The sequence below is a fragment of the Anarhichas minor genome, unplaced genomic scaffold (assembly GCF_050575085.1).
Source record: "Anarhichas minor isolate MPS153535 unplaced genomic scaffold, ASM5057508v1 ptg000003l, whole genome shotgun sequence".
Lineage (NCBI taxonomy): Eukaryota > Metazoa > Chordata > Actinopteri > Perciformes > Anarhichadidae > Anarhichas > Anarhichas minor.
This window is the reverse complement of record NW_027466449.1, coordinates 12,783,081-12,803,507: the sequence shown is the minus strand read 5'-3', so window position 1 is coordinate 12,803,507 and position 20,427 is coordinate 12,783,081. Positions and strand designations below refer to the sequence as shown.

Below are 20,427 nucleotides of genomic sequence, written 5' to 3'. Positions count from 1 at the left end.
CAAACTGGAGAGGCTCTACTTCTGAACACCTCCGCTCTCACTCGCTGTAGCTCACAGCGCCGCCTGGTGGACGGACGGACGAACGGCAGGCCCGTGTTAAGCAAGTTTTCTCAACCTAAAAGTATTTAATTGTGATAAAAGTACTAATACAGCAATGCAAAAAATATTCCATCACGGTAAGTAAACACTAGTTAGTTAGTTAGTTTAATTCAATTTCTGTGTCATGTCAAATATCAAGACACCACCATTTTACAAAGCATACATCTTCCAGTGAAAATAAATTACCACATTATAAAGTACATATATTTTTCAAATGACATATTTGCAATGATGATTTCTCATTTCTATATCAGTCAAACAGCAAATGAACAAATCTGCTTTTCTTCCTCCAGACTGACATACTGCCCAGTTTCAACTGTAAGTGGTCAAATACCAGTTCTTAGCTCGACACATTCGGCTCTTTGCTTTTTAGATCAATTATATAAAATATAATTCATATTTCATCATCCTATGCAGTTTGGGTTTAGTCCATCAGTTCATTGCACTTTATACTAAGTAAACACAGATTCTCTTAACATACATATGTTGAGCTTTTCGTTAATAAGAAATGCCTCACCAAACCCAAAGTTAGAGACAAATGTGTTTCATCTCTCAACTAAGAGCCATTGTTATCCCACAGGCTATGAATATCTTTCTTCTCAGCTTATTTTCTTCATGTGACCGATTCCATAACTGGGATGAACATTACAAGTCACTTACGCACTTCACTTACTACTGCCACACTATACACTTACCTGTACTAGATGCTAGATGCTCAACTGCACGTCGTTGTCTCGGTACATATAGTCTGTGCAATGACCATACATTTTAATCTAATCTCATAATGGTACTATTTCTACATCAGTGAATAAACAGCATAAGATGGCCAAGGTGCAGGTAGTTTATCTATTTTTTGGTGAAATATTGGATATTTTTTTAATTCAAAAACAGTTATTGAAATGAAACCATCTTAGAAGTTTTGAAGAGAAATATCAAGAGGCCCCCACTAGACATTGCTTCTGTGTGTCACAGGTCGAAATTGTTCAGAAAACAAGTAGAACAAAAGCAAAGTTGTCCTAAAATCCACAAATGAAAGCCTAAGTAGGTTTATCATTCCAGATTTTAAACTAATTTCGAGAACGAGATGAAGCCTCAGAGGCCTCAAATCGAAATGGTCGTCTTAACGTCTTCTCTTCATGCAGCTGTGATGAAAAGGTGCCATCAGATTCTCTTAAATGAAGAAGAACAACGCCTTTAACCAGGTTTGGGACTAAAAGGTTGCCGATATTTAAGCCTATTTGTGTTGATATGAGAGTGGTCTCAAGCTTCATAACTCTGCTTATTTCTGTTTCTTTTTTCTCGACTCTCTGTAGGCCATGACCAACCTGACATGCTGATCAAACGGTTCACGAGAAGCTTTAGCCAGGTTTAAGTTTCACCACATTATCTGATGCATCAGCCTTTTTTAACCAGAGACCTGAGACGTCATGTTATATGCTTTAATTCATGTTATGGTTCTGTACATATATGTTGTGGGGTCAAGGGAGTTAAAGGGTTCGTGATGAAACAGGTCTGAACAGGATTAGGTGTGAATGCTGACATTGTTTAAAAAAGAGGTTTAAACATGTGTATGTGTTTGGCACATATGATATGGAGACAAATACTCTTTCAACAAAGTCACTTGATAGTTCTCGGGGGGGGGGGTAGAAGGACAAAGCCAGATGAATTTAGGGAGTCACAAGTGCTTCAATAATCCTCATTAAAGCTGCATTCCTCCCTTTTTTCCCCCCAAGCACAGCGTCTCTTAGCCGACTGTGTGAGCTATTGTTCTAATGACACAGAAATGAACAACTTCCCGTTACACTTTAATATTTAAGACACTATATTTCATCACAGCGTCATATTCAAGCATGTCAGCTTCTATGACTTCTACGAATTTTAAGGTTTTTTTAGAGTTCATGGATTAAATCAGCAGCAGCAACATGAATTTCAGCGTAAATCCGCACTTAATTAGGAACAATTAGACGGGCAGCCCCAAAATGTGTCAGGTGATTTTAGCAGAGATTTCGGTGACCATTCATATTGTATTTGAAAACACATGATATGTGGGATTGTCACCTAAGACCCAAAATTGAATGACATGTAACCTCATGATTTCAGTACAATCCATTGGTATTGTACTGACCTTTAAAAAGCCTAATTAATAAAACACTGTTTGCAATTCCAAAATATACACATGCCAAAAATAAAATACAAACAGGTTATTAACTGTAAGGATCTTAAGAATCAGCATGAGAAAGAATAATCACATAAGGTTGATGTTATGATACAACACATATTTACACATATATAACTGCACTGCAGTATATTCAGTGGTGGAAGAAGTATTTCAGCTCTTTATTCAAATAAAAGCACCAATAGCACAATGTACAAATACTTGCATGTCAAATTCCTGCATTCAAAATGTTACTTAAGTAAAAGTCTAGAGCTATTACCAGCTCAATCAACTTGATTATGCAGTTTATTATATTGTTATCACATGTGTAAGCAACATTTTAAGCGTTTTAGCTCGTCTATTTGGAGCTAATTTAAACTACTTTATCACTGTTGGGTAATTTAATCTATAACAATGCATCATATTTTATGAGTTAATCATTTATTGTGTATCTAAATTGATCTCTAAAGTCACAGCAGCTGGGAAATACTGTAGTGACATAAAATGAAAATATTAAGCAGAATATAAGCAACGTTACATTCCACCACTAACTGTAATGATATCACTAACCACAGCTTTGTTAGGATGTTTATTTGTTATTTCTTTTGATCGGTTTATGCAAACTCGAGCATGTCTTGTGACCCAATCTGTTGCATGCATGCATGCAAAAGAAAAGTGGAATTCAACATTTCTTATGTGATTATGAGCTCCTTTCTCTACTGTATTTGCAACTTTAATCCCTGAGACGTGCTTTTAACTATAAATACACAGTTAAAAAAAACAGTGCAGGCGCCCCTAAAATCTGATTCGAGGAGGTCTAGAGGGCTTTGTGAGGAAGGAGGCGTTTCTTCTTCTAATAATCTGAGGGAAGTCAAACATCACACCGTTTATAAAGCCTGAGTCCTGTTGTCTGGTCCTCACAAAAGGGATATCTCACACAGAGGAGGAGCACTGACAATGTGGACGTCTGTGGTGCTGTTGGTGTTGCTGGCAGTGGCCTCACAAACTGTGGCAAGTAAGTACAGAAAATACATCTTCTATGACTTCTATGACTCTGTACCTGAGAGTCTCACAAACTTAAAGATAGTGAACGCTAATAATCAGTTATCAGTCCTTCCAAAGGTGATGCAGGAAATATTCAGATCCTTTACGTAAATAGAAGTGTCAATATTGCAGTTTATAAAATGTCTTAATAAGTAAAGGTGCTGCATTCGAAATGCCATATATGTGTGTATTACTAAATAAATTGAGTAAAAGTCCTCCCAATTCAGGAAAATGGCCCCATTGAGTGTTACGCTACTATATGTTATATTATTCGATTATTATTACTGAAGCATTTATGTGCAAGCAGAATTTTATTGTTGACGTTGATCAAGAGGGAGCTAATTTCAACTACTATTTGCATATTGTTTGATAGTTTAAGCATCTTATTTTGGATGATCATATGTTTTGTATGTAAAATCTACAAAACTATTTTGTTAGTTGTTAATTACAATAAATGTCGTGGAGTGAAAAGTACCATTTCTCTCTGAAATGTAGGGAGGTAGTAGTATAAAGTTGCATGAAATGGAAGTACTTGTGGAAAGTATCTCAAATGTGTACTTAAGTACAGTACTTGGGTAAATATACTTGACTTTCCATCACTACTTTCCAAAACATAAACAGACTTTTTATTACATGAAATTACAGTTAGAGTTTTAATTAGGTTATTCTGGAAAGATTTCATTTTTTAACTAAATTTAATTTGTATTTTTCTTTGTCATAATTGTCCCAGCACAGGGACGTATAGTAACTTTCTTTAATCTTTATACATTAGTTTGTTTTAAGACAATATTCAGTTAACTGGCACACAGTTGTCAATCAAAGTTTTAGTGAGGCGACCTTTACATACTCATTTTCTTTCCTTACATGGATGTAAACCCAGCTTTCTACTAAGTAACATACTGTGTGTCTTTTGATGTTCAAGATCCAGTTTCATGTATTTTTTTCCCATGACCTCCTTATTCAACCATGCATGAATGTGACCTTTGTAAAGCAAAGCACAGACGATTTATCGTAATCCTTTTATTCTTAACTTAAAGAGGGTAAGTTCGACATTCTTACAAGTAGGACTTGAAGCATTAGGCGCATTAGGTGTGCATTGAAAGAGTTTTTGGTCATTATAATAATTCCTCCTCTCCATACTGGCTCTGAAGTTATTGTTCTGGGGAATATGAACAGATAAAAACAACATCTAAAGCATAAAGAAATACATCTCAAATCATGAATATATATAATATTTTTGAGAGATGGAGTGTCATGACTTTAAGGAAGTCAGAGGAATGAGTCTTTTGTCCAGCTGCTCCTGCACATTGATTGTATTAACTTTCATTTTACAGTCAAAACTACAGTGAAACCACAAGAGAAAAGAAAAATGAGAGCGATTACTCTGAAATAATAATGCAGGCTGAATTCATCATCGCATTCAAAAGAAGTCTGATGATTCGCTCTGTTATCTGCCTTTGTGTTTAATCCAAATGCAGCCGTGTGACATTGTTAATCTGTGGTAGAAATCCTGCACCGACTCAGCTGAGCCTCACATGAGAGGGATTGAAGGGATGATAGATTTACATTGGCAATACAACTCATTTAAGCTTTGGTGGGCAATTTCACTCACTTTCACCTTTTGTCAAATCATTGGCGGTAAATATTACAATTAATATATATTAAAGTAATATCCAACAATGGAGTTTTGGAAACTGTAAAACCAAATCTCCCTGAAAAGGCATTTAAGAGTCAAACAAATTTAAATATATACATCAAAATATCTTACATGAAGAGAACATTTTATTTTAGGGGTCTGTGACATCACAATCATTTCCATGGACGTTTAAAGCTAAAGACAGGAATGTCCTTAAAGCAAAAGCAAATCTAACCCAAATGATTACCATTCATTATTATTTATTTTACTGGAATCTTTATTCTGATTCTATCTTGAGTTGTATGGTTGCTGTAGACCTCAGCTGACCTGCAGGGCACTAATTGAAAGTGTCTCTAGATTAAGAATTAATTGGAATTAATTTCAAGTCTATGAAGGGAGGATTGTCCCTCTATTTCCCCTCTTCTTCTTAATAATAATGATACTAAATCCTCTATAATCCTCCTTGTTATTAATAATATTAATAATAAACAGTTCTTTCCAGGAAAAGTGTGGAAGTTATTTGGAAATGTGAGACCCTTAAAAAGCGTTGCTGGACAGTACATTCTGTTTTCAATAATCCTTTTTTATGTTTCAGAGCCCAGAAACCGTTTCACTCGTTATCCATCATGGAACAATAAGATGTACCCAATCTGGAAAGATGGAGACCCGCGATACAAAGACTCCTGGAAAGGTAGATCTAATGAAATGTTGTTGGCATAATTACTTTCAAATGATCATATTTTCTTTACTTTATATGTCTTTTTAAGTTTAAGTTTGGGGCATTTTTGTTAAATAGGAGAAAGAGAATGTACTGTATGTCCCTCGGGACATTGTGATGAAATGTTCTTACACACCTCTAATTACTTGATACTTCTGAAAAGGAAAAGTAACAAAAAGTCAGAATGATGTATTTGATCTGAGGCTCATTAAACCTATTTGGAGACTTCATTTTGTGTCCATTACTCAGCGCTTTCTTGTTTTTCTTCGTCCAGGTGGAAAAGTGACTTTCAATGTGGGGAACGATTCACCGACTCTGACTGGAGCCAAAGTGACTTTCACCATCGACTTGGAGTTCCCACACAACCAGAAGATGCAGCCTAATGGAGACGTTGTTTGGGCCGAAGACTGCACAGTCAATGGTAACACACACACACACACACACACACACACACACACACACACACACACAATGGTGTGCTACGCATACACTGCAAAATACACACTTTACTGTATTAGCCATGATAGCGGTTGTGCTCAATGAGATATCTCAACAACTATACTGGTTGTCAAGAAATTTGGTGCACATCTGTGTTATTTGGTGAAATGTCTCAACAACTATTTGATGGATTAGTGCGTACATTAAATCAATGTCCTCCGCAGGATGAATGTATACTAACTTTTCATTTGGCACCATCACCGGGTCAAACTGTTTTTGGATTTATTACAAAACACTCATACTATAATAATAATAATATTCCTCTTATTTGCAGCTGCACTATGTGTTTAGTGCTACAGAAAAAAGATGGTGAACATCATGATGATACCTGCCAAACATCTGCATGTTAGCATACTGACATTAGCATTTAGCTCAGAGACTTTGCGCTGTGTATCACCTCAATCAGCTGCTAGCATGCCTGCAAACTCTTCTGATAAAATGTCTTTATCAGAGTCTCTTCGAGTCACAACACTCTTGCTTCTGTCACAGGAACAAAGTACCACGAGTCTGAGCCAGTATACCCAACTCAGACCACAGACTGGGAAGCTGTTTTTCCTGATGGAACACCAATTAAGAAGGACAAGAAGCCAGCCTATGTGTTTGTCTGGAAAGCCTGGAGTGAGTGAAGCTGTCGTCTTTTCTGATGGTCCCAGAGTTTCTTGAGGCGCATGCCATGACCTGAAACCTGAAACTTGAGCCAGGATTATGTATGAGCCTCAACATGTGATCAGATTATATCACCTCATTATATAACCTCACTTGTCCTCTATGTAAGAACAAAATCCTTTAAACAAACAATCCATGATTTTCAGTTTAGGGATTCAGACGTTTTCTACATTGTAGCATCAAGGCTTCAATTATATCTAAAAAGTCACATATTGTGAAGTGTACACCACAGACAAAAAGTGTTTAACCTGATGTGGTTCGATGAATACACTAAGAAAACGTATAGTTATTTGTAGTCAAGGGGCACAGAGTGTATCTCATACTCTGGATGCTCATTTTGCAGGTCAGTACTGGCAGGTGGCAGACGGCTCCTCTTCCTCCCTGACCATCGATACAGATGACATCCCGCTGGGCTCCTACACCATGGACATTGTTATCTACCACTACCGCAGCAAAGAGAAGTTCATTCCTCTGGGATATGCCTCCACTCAGTTCTCCATCACTGGTGAGTTATAGGGGACTTTAGGAAAAACTGAAAAAAGGTTAAAAAGCAAAGAATTCCCCATTCCCATGTGTTCAGTTGACACGAAAAATGTTTCCTTCATGGCACTGCATGAGGTTTTCTCCACTAGAAGGTTGAGAGGGCCCTTTCGCTGCGTTTTTTTCAAACATGACTCAGAGATTCATAAGATCAGCTCAAACTAAAAGACAAAAGAAACTAAAGTCTTAAAAAAACAAACATCTTATACTGTGTGCGATAAACAATTAAAACAGCTCCTTAAGGTAACAATTAAGGTTTAGACACCTACAATGTTATTTTGCACATTTAAAGGGGTTTTACACTTTACTTAAAGTACTTTAAACCATTTTAGGGATTGTTATCCATTAAAATATACCAATTTGACTGATCCATTAAAGACCTTCATTAGGAAAGGTAGGATTGGCTCAAATTAAAAGCCTAAAAAAGTCAAATAAACTTTTGTTGACATCATTTTTTGGTGTTCTCCTCAGATCAAATCCCCTTCGCTGTCTCCCTGGACCAAGTCAACGACATCGTGGCCGGGGACCTGCGCTTCATTCAGAACAGGGCGATTGCCTTCACCATCACCCTCCACGACCCCAGCCAGTACCTCAGCAACGCAGACATCACCTTCAACTGGGACTTTGGGGATGACAGCGGAGCCCTGATATCCAGAGAGCTGACTGTCACTCACACCTACATCAACTCTGGCTCGTTCAAGCCTCAGGTGGTGATCCAGGCGGTCATCCCAGATAAGGCCTGCGACCCACCAGTTGATATCCCAACCAAGGCCCCAAGTCCACCTACTCACAAGGGCACCACAGGTAAAGAACAAGTGTTAAACAAACATGCAACATGTTAAGGTTTGCTTCCAGTCATTATGCTAAGCTCAGCTGTTGCAATTATGTTCTGAAACAATGTTCACAGTATTTGTAGCCATGTATATTATCTCGGCTTCACATGTGTTATGGAAACACACACTCAACAGTCCTCCCTGTGTGTAGTGAAAGCTGCTGCACTGGCGTCTGCTGTCCCCATACTGGTCTCCACCAAGGCCACTGGTCTGACTGTCAACATGGTATCTTCGGACACAGAGGAGGACAACACTGAGGATGAGGCCTCCACTGCGCCTAACACTCAGCCGGCCCAGGAAGCAGCCACAGTGGCCAAGACTCCCTCCCCCGTCAATCACGTCAATGAAATGCCAGCTGGCAATGGGGCACGGACGAGTAAGCTCTTTAAATAGTTGTACAAAATTTAGACTATAATTGTACTCGAGGATAACTTGTTTAATCCCCACCTGAGGTAGTGTGTGCAACAACAGAAATATGTCCTGTGAAATTGAAAGGTACTGAGTTGGTACCAGCTGACCGAGATGTGCCAGATAGAAGCAGAGGCTGATTTCCTTAAATGTAAATGTGATGTAAATCTTCAAAGACGCACTGCCATTGTGTTAAACACGCAGAGCACATGATAATGACATGCTCTATTGTGCTTTATCGTTTATATTCTGATTTGCATGCTGACTGAGAGTGTTCAGCTCAGTTTTTCTGATCTAATTTGATTCATTCATTGGCCTTCAAAACACACCAATCCAAGGGACACGTTAAAGTATGAATGGCCCATTTCAGAATGTATATTCTGATGTGTATTATATTATTGATTTATAACCATTGATGCATTTATTTGTACATCACGTTAATGTTGCAGCTGGTAAAGGTTATTTTCTGCGGGGTAGCTTGTGAATTTCACCAAGAGCTCAAAAAAGGTCTTTATCTTTATCCATGATAACACATCATGATGTTTTTGTTGATCATATTTTGTATTATTAATCTGAATCTGCAAAGGAACTTAAAGATAAATGTAGTTGAGTACAAAGTACAATATTTCCCTCTGAATTGTAGGGGAGTAGAAGTATAAAGTTGCAGAAATTTGAAACACTAAAGCAAAGTACAAATACTTCAAAATTGGACATGAGTACAGTACTTAAGTAAATGTATTTAGTTACTTCCACCACTAAAGGAGATACATTCAGTAATAACGCTACGGTCAAACCACTATACCAAGTAGTAAAAATGATCTGTTATTATATTAAACTAATTCCCTTGCTCTGGTTATTTCCTCCAGGTGCAAAGCAAACAGTGACCCTGACAGGCCAAGCTACAGTGGTAGTCCTTGCTAAGAGGGATGCTGATGACACACCGTCCGACGACGACTGTGTGATTTATCGTTATGGCTCTTTCTGCACAGGCATCGAAGTGTTTGGTGAGTTACCTTCCATCAGCGATATGTTCAACAATATGTCAAATGAAAACAATGGAAACCTTTGTCAGTGATCTCTTGTCTTTGTTTTCAGAGGGCATTGAAAAAGTAGAGATTGTACAAATGGACAATGCTGTGATGGCAGCACCGGACATGAACAGAAATGTTTTGGATATCACTGTTACCTGCCAGGGAAGGTGAACGCTCCTGCACTACTACACTTTGTCAAACTATACTTTAAAAGCATGGTGTTGTTTATTCTGACTCACACCAGCATCTTCTTCTTCCAGCTTCCCAAAAGAGGTGTGCAGCGTGATTCTGGATGCAGAGTGCTTGAGGCCGATTCACACGGCATGCAACATGGTGGAGCCCTCCAAGGAGTGCCAGCTGGTGTTGCGTCACTTCTTCAACGACTCTGGTGTCTATTGCATCAACGTGTCCTTGGCCAACGACGTCAGTTTAGCTGTCACCAGTGCCAGAGTCAACGTCGATATAGGTACGCAACTTAACCACCGTTCAGTCCAGAACGTTTCTGCTTGATCCTGCTGACTGAACGCGTGATCCTTGTTTCAGGTTCAGGTCTGTCCTCTCCTGGCACCATCGGCATGGTGTTGGGTGTCCTGGTCCTCGTTCTAGCAATAGCAATAGTGGCATATTCTTATAGGTAAGAACTGACTTTACTTGTGGATATACATTTTATACACATAATGCACAATCTCATGTATTGAGACCGAGAATGATAATGAAGAGCGAGAAATGTGAAAATATAGAGTCAAAACCTGGGCACCTAAAATCCAGGCACGTTTGCTCCGCGTGCGCAAATAAGGTTCCGCGACCATGTACCAGCGAGCGCGGTTCGAGACTTCTTTTCATGAGATTATGTGTGGAAGACAACAAAAACATTACGAGCTTTATCCGTAAAGCACGTGCAATTCAATTAACTTGTCTGGATTGTGTGCTTCACTCAACAGGCGCTTTAAGTCCTACCGTCCTCTTAAGGAAGAACTGATTGCTGCAGACCTGCAGGACAGACGGGCTCACGTCACCTCCGGAGCCTCGATGTTCTGGAAGCTTCTGAACAGTCGGGGAGCTGTGGACGACTGCCCTCTGCTGCAGGACCGACCGGTGTAAACCAGCCTCACACCACCAAATAGAAAACCAAGAAACTTATGATTTGCAAGTTTTTTGCACCAGAGATGTCTTTTTGTACTTTTTTTTTTATTACATATTTTCTAATGACAAACTCATGTGTGTGTAATATTTGGGTTTTCCCGGAATTATACTAAAGACATGCTCTGATCTTTTGTACCTATAAGTTTGGTAGTAAAAATGTATACTTTAATTTGGACAAAACGGAATTTGAATGTTTTTCCAATAAACTTTGCTCAAAACAGTTTTGTTTCACTGTGATTCATGACACCTTTCTAACAATACATTTACTGATGAAGCAGCTAAACGAATGATGTAGATGAGCTCCTTAAGTTATGACAGACTCCCGAATCTACCCCTCCAACTTGATGACATTGGATAGCTCAAAACTGTGGAATTCAACATCTTGTCAGATACTCATTATAATGTAGGTTGAATTTATAAAAAGACAAACACATTCACATTTCACAGGAGTTTTATTTAGAACAGAGCCAAAATGGTATTTGATGAACATTTCTGTTTGGAATGCATTCAAGAATTTTTTCCTGTTTAACTTGTGTATTTTTGTCCCTTTTAGTATTCCTCTCCCTCTTCCTCTCCCTCACCCTCAATAGAGTCGACTCCAACCTCCTCATAATCCTTCTCCAGAGCTGCCATGTCCTCTCTGGCCTCAGAGAACTCTCCCTCCTCCATACCCTCACCCACATACCAGTGCACAAAGGCACGCTTAGCGTACATCAGGTCAAACTTGTGGTCAAGCCGAGCCCAGGCCTCTGCAATAGCAGTGGTGTTGCTCAGCATGCACACGGCCCTCTGGACCTTGGCCAGGTCTCCACCAGGAACTACAGTGGGGGGCTGGTAGTTGATGCCAACCTTGAAACCAGTGGGGCACCAGTCCACAAACTGGATGGAGCGCTTGGTTTTGATGGTGGCAATGGCAGCATTCACATCTTTGGGAACCACATCACCACGATACAAAAGGCAACAAGCCATGTATTTACCGTGGCGAGGGTCACATTTTACCAATTGATTGGCTGGCTCAAAGCAGGAGTTGGTGATTTCTGACACTGAGAGCTGCTCATGGTAAGCTTTCTCAGCAGAGATGACGGGGGCATAGGTGGCCAGAGGGAAGTGGATACGGGGATATGGCACCAAGTTGGTCTGGAACTCTGTCAGATCAACATTGAGGGCACCATCAAAACGAAGGGAAGCAGTGATGGAGGACACAATCTGACTGATCAACCTGTTCAGGTTGGTGTAAGAGGGACGCTCGATATCAAGGTTTCTACGGCAGATATCGTAGATGGCCTCGTTATCTACCATGAAGGCACAGTCAGAGTGCTCCAGGGTGGTGTGGGTGGTCAGGATGGCGTTGTACGGCTCTACCACAGCGGTGGACACCTGGGGAGCTGGGTAGATGGAGAACTCCAGTTTGGACTTCTTGCCGTAGTCGACAGACAGACGCTCCATCAGCAGAGAGGTGAAACCAGAGCCGGTGCCACCTCCGAAGCTGTGGAAAACCAGGAAGCCCTGAAGGCCGGTGCACTGGTCAGACTGAAGGAAGAGAGGGAGAGACAGTGATTACATGAGATACAGTCATGTCATTTAATTAAATATTTGAAATCAAAATGAGACATGGATCCCTCCTGATATCATATTACCCACCAGTTTGCGGATCCTGTCCAGCACTATGTCGATGATTTCTTTGCCGATGGTGTAGTGTCCACGGGCATAATTGTTGGCAGCATCCTCCTTACCAGTGATCAGCTGCTCAGGGTGGAACAGCTGGCGGTAAATCCCACTGCGCACCTCATCTGAAGAGACCGAGTCGATCAGAAATGACTAAAGGGTTTGACTTAAAAAAAAATAATCAAAAGCTAACTATGGCATCTATATTTAATTGGAGATTACCGATGACGGTGGGCTCCAGGTCGACAAAAACTGCTCTGGGGACGTGTTTTCCGGCTCCAGTCTCACTGAAGAAGGTGTTGTAGGAATCGTCTCCTCCACCGATGGTCTTGTCACTGGGCATCTGTCCGTCCGGCTGGATCCCATGCTCCAGGCAGTAAAGCTCCCAGCAGGCATTGCCAATCTGGACACCAGCCTGACCGACGTGGATGGAGATACACTCACGCTGTGGGAAAAAACAAAAACAAGAGGTTGTTTACCTGTATGCATTTAATGATGTTTTCACGTTAATTTACATTCTGACGCTTCTGGTTTTCACATGAAATCTACCACAGTAATTGCAACATACATGCTTCTCAACATTGTGAACATTCACTTGCTCCCCCTTTCTGAGATACACAGGCGGTGCAGCAGGAGGCACCTCCCTGCACCACAATCTGCAGGGGACAGAAATGCCTGCAGGCTGCCTCCAACGAGGCAGAACGCTCTTCTCATCTTGTCTTTTTTACCTCCACACAGCACAAATGCAAATTAATTTGCCCTTGCCCATCATCAGCTGGAAATATTCCACTTGCTGTTGTGCCTTGAGGACGCACAATCACAGCAGATGCTTGAAGGAGATCATCTGCCCAATAACAACATTTTATATTATATTTGCATATAATTAAATTAGCAGTTTAGATACAATGAAATGAGTGAGGACTTATTTTAAGTTAACCCTTTATATTTCATGTCATGCTTAAAATAGAGGCTTTTGTGTTGGATACATTTTTTTTTTTTTATGAATGAGATTAAAAACATATTTACTTGAATTAAACATCATCTATGACTCAATCGGCCCCTCCTTTCCTTCAGACGGGGCATTTGCAAGGTGTTTAATTTTAGCATATTCTCGCGATAAACTTGACAATAATATAAATATAAAGACAGTAATGCTGCTAAAGAACACCAGATTTATCCACCTGAGCGTCTTGTTACTAAAGCTTGAATGTAGACAGTCGGTGCATTGTTCTCATCTCTATACACAATGACAATCACACCGTGCCAGGCCGTTAATGACGTGATGTAACAGCGGAAAAACTGGCTGCTGATCATCTGTACCTCACGATACTGCTTCAGACAGACAGATAGAAAAATAGACTTACCATTTTTATTTCGATTGAGGCTCAAGGAGGAAGAGCAGACGGAGAAAATGTGAAGAAAGGGGCTTTTTAAAGACGGTGTGGTTTGCGTTGCGTGTTGTACCCAACGGGGTCGATGCAACAACTGCTGACTGGGAGGGCGGTGCTACCGGATTTATAGGCCCACACGCAGGGAGGGGGATTTGCTTCTGTGCATTGTGGACAAAAAAAGGTTTTACTACCTCCATTTGGTGATGCTGTTTAAACCAATCTGTTCTGTATTTTGTATTCAAATTTGAACAAAATTGTCAGACCTGGACTTAAAGTGCACTACAATAAGATACAGCCTATTATTTTCAGGGTATATTTGATGCGAACATAATTATAATGTGATGGCACTTTATTTTTAATAATCTGTTTTATACAGTATCTGGTTGTAATGTAATTTCCCCATATTGTTTGTGTGGATAAATTAAAGGTAATTGTTATGGACAAAGGACTAGTTCAAACAAAGCCAATTTATTATGCATGCAGAGGCAATGTGGTGGCAGAGGATTGAGCAAGGACATCTGTGATGTAGGTGTGGCAAACTGCAAATCAATACAAAGCATTTCAGCAAATTTTGTGACTATTCTTGCGCCTGCACAACCGATGCATTATAAATGATGCAAGATGGCTGAATACTTCTGCTGCACAAGATGCTTCCATTCCACTCGAGCTCATATCAGCTGGGCATCCATGCCTGCCATTTTATCTGCCCGGCATGCCAGCTCGCCAGCTCCCCTCCCTCTTTGTCCCAGATTCTCTGCAATGATGTCATTCATGGGCTGATCACGTGGCAGCATGTCAGCCCGTCCCTCTGTGTGCCATTCAGCTGCAATGACTTTGGAGCATACTTCCTCTGGTCTTGTTTGAGGAAATTAAATTGCCTGAGTTGCAGTTTATGTAGCATAATGGTTGCACTGAAGCACTTCATGTGCATAAGGTCCTTGCTCACAGTGTGGCTTCTACAAGATTAAAGCCCTGCCCGTTAAGCTGTCTGGAATCCTACAGGGAAGGAAAATAAGCTTGCGTAATGCTTCTAATATAATAAGCACCTTCAGACTCAAGACTTGCTTTTGTCAAAGGATCCACCATAATGTGGGAGTTATCGTTGTTTATTCAGCATTGAATTGAATATGTATAATCTACAATCAGCTTTTGTGTTTGCTGTACTCAATGAGAACTGCAGGGGATGAAAGAGAAGGACAGGAAGCAGCCATGGCTCTCAGCCAGGACTTCTTGAGAGAACATTCTCCACTCCTCCCCAGCAGCTGTGAAACAGGGAAGGTCCGAGCAACTGCACACCAAGAGGAGAGAGGGAGGATGTGAATGCTGGAAATGGGAGTGGTCCTTAATAGCATGAAACTGACCGCACTGCATCCAGCAAAGAGAGAATTGATACCCAACAAAGTGACAAAGCATATTTCCCATCTGCAACAACAATGTTGAATGTTTTAATGCATATGCAAGTTACCTAAAGTGGTCTGTCAGATAAAAGAAAATTGGATACTTAAATTATCATATTTGTTATGAATTAACATAGCACAAATATTTAGAAGTTGGAAACCAAGCCACTTCTAGCCTTAAAAACCTGTCAACCATTTGAATTAGCATCTAAAGTGATGAGTGAGGAAGACCTAGCAGAATTGACTATACAGCTAAATGTTTACAAGCTAATTAATATTTAATTTGGCCACAGCATTCTTTCAAATTCAATCTATATGGCATGTAGCTCTTTCTAAAAATGACTCATTATTTCATAATGAATACATCATATCAGCTGGCTCAATGCCTAAAACTTAAAGGCATCAGTCATCAGACAAAAACGCAATTGCATATCTATAAAAACACAGGTTGAGTGGTCGTCTTGAAAATTATTCACCAAAAAGAAGGGGAAAAAACATGATTTCACTGTGATTGTGGCTGCAGGTAGCTTGCAAGCACTGAAACAGAGATCAGCTTCTCTTGACTATAATCAAAGTGGGATATTTTAAGGCACCCCAAATTCAAAGAGGCATCATTTCTGCCTCTGGGACAACTGTTGTCATAGAGTTTCCTTTGTTGTTAGCAACTATGGCTTAACTGTCTGTTAGTTTGCTCTTCTTTTCTTTAGGTCTACAGAAGAACAATTTATTGTCTTTCTCATTGAAAGTTGAATGTATAACACAAACAGAGCTGTTATGCACATTTACTTTACTGTTTCACAAAGAACTGCCTTGATGTGTCTGAACAAAAGAGCTGACCCATATTGAAGCCAGGACTCTTGAGTTTGCAGAGACCACACCCTAACATCCTCAAGATAATTTGTATTTATTTATTTTTGTCATCAGTTTTACGAGAAATGGAGAACACATGCATTTATATGCCAGCGGAAGTGTGTTTCCTAACGTACACAGGACATCAGGCGGAAAGATCTTTGGAAAAAAAGATGGCTGATGCGCCTCACATCCCCCCACCGAGGCAGCTGCACTGCAGCCCGGTAATGCTGCCATTTAAGCTGAGACACGTGACTGCCAGATAAAGGCGGTCTGGATACTAGGCTGTATCCAGGCAACCATGTTGTTCATTTCCTAGCAACGTTAAATCTTAGGAGGGAGGCTGGGGGGTTGGGCGTCTGTGGATCTCTGTGGCCTACATGTCTCTCGTCTCTGACAGGATAGTTTGACCTCTTTTGTCTGTGACTGAAAATAAAAATCTGAATTTTTGTCTTTAGGCAGATAATAACACACTGTACCAGCGTCCCAATATTTGGAAGCTAAACATGATTTGGATGGTTGGGCAGTGAAGCAGATGGTTACTATTCATATTTTGGATTACCTGACTCATTGCCTGGTTGATTGTGCACTGACTGGTGTTCAGACATCAATCATGTGTAGTGTATAAGGCCTACAAACCCTAACCCTAACAACAGAGTGATATCTATATTCCCAAATTGCAGACTCTATTATATTCTACTCTGTTCTATCATAAATACATGCACAAAGATAGTTTTATTTTATCTTTTGTATTCTATAACCTGTTATGTTATGCTGCATGCATTCATTTGTTTGTAATGTGGACATGCAAACGAACTGTTTCATGTATGTCAAACTGGGCCTGTGTGGTACCAGCATGCAGAAAATAAGGCATCATTTTTTCTTCAGACGCGCTGCACAATAACTGGGCGATGAATGGATTCGGGTGTGGTCGGGGAGGCGGTCTGTGGAGCGAGAGAGACGCTCATCCAATAGAAAGCCGCGGATGGCTTCGGAGCGTCCGACTGACAAGGAAGTGACCAATAGAAACACAGCAGACACCGGCTCTGGCGCTGCACTTGTATATATACCGCTGTGCATCCTCAAGCACGCCATTATATCTTACATCGACCCCATAACTGTCGAACTGTAAGATTTTCCACAGCAACTGCAACAGAACAAAATGGTAAGCTATTTTCACATCTTTTATAAATAGAAACATTTGAGATCTGTTTTAGTGATGGGAGGGGGGCGGGAGGGAACATTAACATTGATGGAAAAACGGGAATAAGCTTGAGACATCATACAAGGTTTAAAGTACCTTTCTTAAATAACTCACTTTAAATCATTAAACGTATCATATAAGATTTGATGTGGGGAGATGTTAAGGCGGAGCTATGGATGGGGAAACAGCTCGCTCACGTTACGTGGTGGGCAGATTGAACAAAAGAGGTTTTCATCAGTTAAGCTGGCAATGTGGACAGAATGAATAATGATGCGGCTTCGGTCCCAATCACCGGCTCTCTGGGGGTGTTTTGTTCTCTCTGAGCACCTATGAGCAGTAGGCCTCACGTCAATCGTTACAGGGATATTCACTGTAACATACCGCCAGGGAGGATGCTCGTCTTCAGATGTCCCACACTCAGAGAAACATGCACATGTCAGCATGGCGCAAGGCATTAAATAATCAGGCTGGTCGTTATGAATGGACACTGTTGAGTGCCTCCTGATATGCCACTGCGTCGCTGCGGCGCAAAGGGGAACTTCATCGCCTGTTGTTTTATAACTGGTTGTTATATTTTAAATCCGTTACATGCTTTCACCAACAATTTCCGAAAAAAAAACCCTAATAGATTGACAGTGTTTATTTTTTTCTGCCCAGTGTCACATGTGAACAATGCATACAGGTAAATAACCTCTCTTGTGTTCTCTTTCCACAGCGTGAGTGTATCTCCATCCACGTTGGTCAGGCTGGTGTCCAGATTGGCAATGCCTGCTGGGAGCTTTACTGCCTGGAGCATGGGATCCAGCCGGACGGACAGATGCCCAGTGACAAGACCATCGGTGGAGGAGACGATTCCTACAACACCTTCTTCAGTGAGACTGGAGCCGGAAAACACGTCCCCAGAGCTGTTTTTGTGGATCTGGAGCCCACCGTCATCGGTAAGTGTCATCACTTATGGCTGAACATTAATTTAGGCAAATTAAAAGTGAAATATTGGAAAATTGGAAACAACACCTGATTCAGTATTTTTGTCTCTTCAGATGAGGTGCGCAGTGGGATTTACCGCCAGCTGTTCCACCCTGAGCAGCTGATCACTGGTAAGGAGGATGCTGCCAACAATTATGCCCGTGGACACTACACCATCGGCAAAGAGATCATCGACATAGTGCTGGACAGGATCCGCAAACTGGTGGGTAACATGATATCAGGAGGGATCCATGTCTCATTTTGATTTCAAATATTTAATTAAATGACATGACTGTATCTCACGTAATCACTGTCTCTCCCTCTCTTCCCTCAGTCTGACCAGTGCACCGGCCTTCAGGGCTTCCTGGTTTTCCACAGCTTCGGAGGTGGCACCGGCTCTGGTTTCACCTCTCTGCTGATGGAGCGTCTGTCTGTCGACTACGGCAAGAAGTCCAAGCTGGAGTTCTCCATCTACCCAGCTCCCCAGGTGTCCACTGCTGTGGTAGAGCCGTACAACGCCATCCTGACCACCCACACCACCCTGGAGCACTCTGACTGTGCCTTCATGGTAGATAACGAGGCCATCTACGATATCTGCCGTAGAAACCTCGATATTGATCGTCCCTCTTACACCAACCTGAACAGGTTGATCAGTCAGATTGTGTCCTCCATCACTGCTTCCCTTCGTTTTGATGGTGCCCTCAATGTTGATCTGACAGAGTTCCAGACCAACTTGGTGCCATATCCCCGTATCCACTTCCCTCTGGCCACCTATGCCCCCGTCATCTCTTCTGAGAAAGCTTACCATGAGCAGCTCTCAGTGTCAGAAATCACCAACTCCTGCTTTGAGCCAGCCAATCAGATGGTAAAATGCGACCCTCGCCACGGCAAATACATGGCTTGTTGCCTTTTGTATCGTGGTGATGTGGTGCCCAAAGATGTTAACGCTGCCATTGCCACCATCAAAACCAAGCGCTCCATCCAGTTTGTGGACTGGTGCCCCACTGGTTTCAAGGTTGGCATCAACTACCAGCCCCCCACTGTGGTTCCTGGTGGAGACCTGGCCAAGGTCCAGAGGGCCGTGTGCATGCTGAGCAACACCACTGCTATTGCAGAGGCATGGGCTCGACTTGACCACAAGTTTGATCTGATGTACGCTAAGCGTGCCTTTGTGCACTGGTATGTGGGTGAGGGTATGGAGGAGGGAGAGTTCTCTGAGGCCAGAGAGGACATGGCAGCTCTGGAGAAGGATTATGAGGAAGTTGGAGTCGACTCTATTGAGGGAGAGGGAGAGGAAGAGGGAGAGGAATATTAAAAGGGACAAAAAGGCACTTAAACAGGAAACAATTGCTCCAATTCATCCTAAAATACATTCCAAAATAAATATTTGTCACTTAAATACAAGTTTGGCTGTCACAATAAAACTCATTATTAAATCAAATTAACATTAACAAATGTTAATTTGATGTGATTGGAAAGGTTGGAGAGAACATAAGCATGTTGTTAGGTTGGAGTTTACTCTGTTACGGGTGTGGAAGACGAGTATTAAAAGGGACTTAAAGCACTATTTAAACAGGAAACAATTGCTTCCAATTAAAGGCATTCCAAAAGAAATGTCTATAGTATTCTGTGTTTTGATTTTCACACTAAGCTATCGAAAATATGCCATTTTGACTATGTTCTAAATAAATTCCAACTTGTAAAATAAAGTCGTTTGTGTTATTTCTGTCTTTCTAGTTTTTGGTTTAATAATGAAAAATAACCTTCAGTCGGGAGTTTACTTGTACCCAATTATGCAAGTGAGTGTTTGATCTATGGAAACTTAAGCTAAATATTAGCCTTTCTACCAGACCAGAAATCAACATTATTGAAATGTGTGAATGTTATTGCTACAGAGCTAAACCAAGTGAATAATCCGTAATCGGGAACTACAAGATGGTAATGTTTTATCCTTTCAACAGTAACAGCAGCTTCTTTAAGTGTCAGATCAAGACATCAAAAACATCTTATAATTTAAGTTTTCTGTGACTTAATGCACAGCTGCACATAACCCTTAGTTTTCTTGAAAAGAAGAGACCTAACCCTTTTTTGGTACATTTCCAGCTAAATCTTTGGCCACCACACCACCTCAGGACACGCATTGGAAATCTAATGCAATTATAGAAGAGGACAGTGTATCTAACT

General features: G+C 40.9%; 3 protein-coding genes across 3 annotated transcripts; 2 read left to right on the top strand and 1 right to left on the bottom strand.

Moving 5' to 3' along the window:
* Positions 1 to 3,211: 3,211 nt before the first annotated feature.
* pmelb (premelanosome protein b) lies at positions 3,212 to 10,729 on the top strand. Its single transcript, XM_076091853.1, has 12 exons — positions 3,212 to 3,269; positions 5,530 to 5,625; positions 5,927 to 6,073; positions 6,640 to 6,768; positions 7,160 to 7,321; positions 7,828 to 8,160; positions 8,341 to 8,565; positions 9,464 to 9,601; positions 9,693 to 9,795; positions 9,889 to 10,094; positions 10,172 to 10,262; positions 10,570 to 10,729. Exons 1-12 carry the CDS (start codon positions 3,212 to 3,214, stop codon positions 10,727 to 10,729), a joined length of 1,848 nt encoding a protein of 615 aa, XP_075947968.1.
* A 591-nt stretch (positions 10,730 to 11,320) lies between these two features.
* LOC142956822 (tubulin alpha chain-like) lies at positions 11,321 to 12,794 on the bottom strand. Its single transcript, XM_076098572.1, has 3 exons — positions 12,659 to 12,794; positions 12,413 to 12,561; positions 11,321 to 12,301 (listed from the first exon to the last, which is right to left on the bottom strand). Exons 1-3 carry the CDS (start codon positions 12,777 to 12,779, stop codon positions 11,321 to 11,323), a joined length of 1,251 nt encoding a protein of 416 aa, XP_075954687.1. The 5' UTR covers positions 12,780 to 12,794.
* Positions 12,795 to 17,997: 5,203 nt separating this feature from the next.
* Positions 17,998 to 19,558, top strand: LOC142956813 (tubulin alpha chain-like). The gene is made up of 3 exons (XM_076098561.1): positions 17,998 to 18,215; positions 18,318 to 18,466; positions 18,578 to 19,558. Exons 1-3 carry the CDS (start codon positions 18,095 to 18,097, stop codon positions 19,556 to 19,558), a joined length of 1,251 nt encoding a protein of 416 aa, XP_075954676.1. The 5' UTR covers positions 17,998 to 18,094.
* The last annotated feature ends 869 nt before the right edge of the window (positions 19,559 to 20,427 follow it).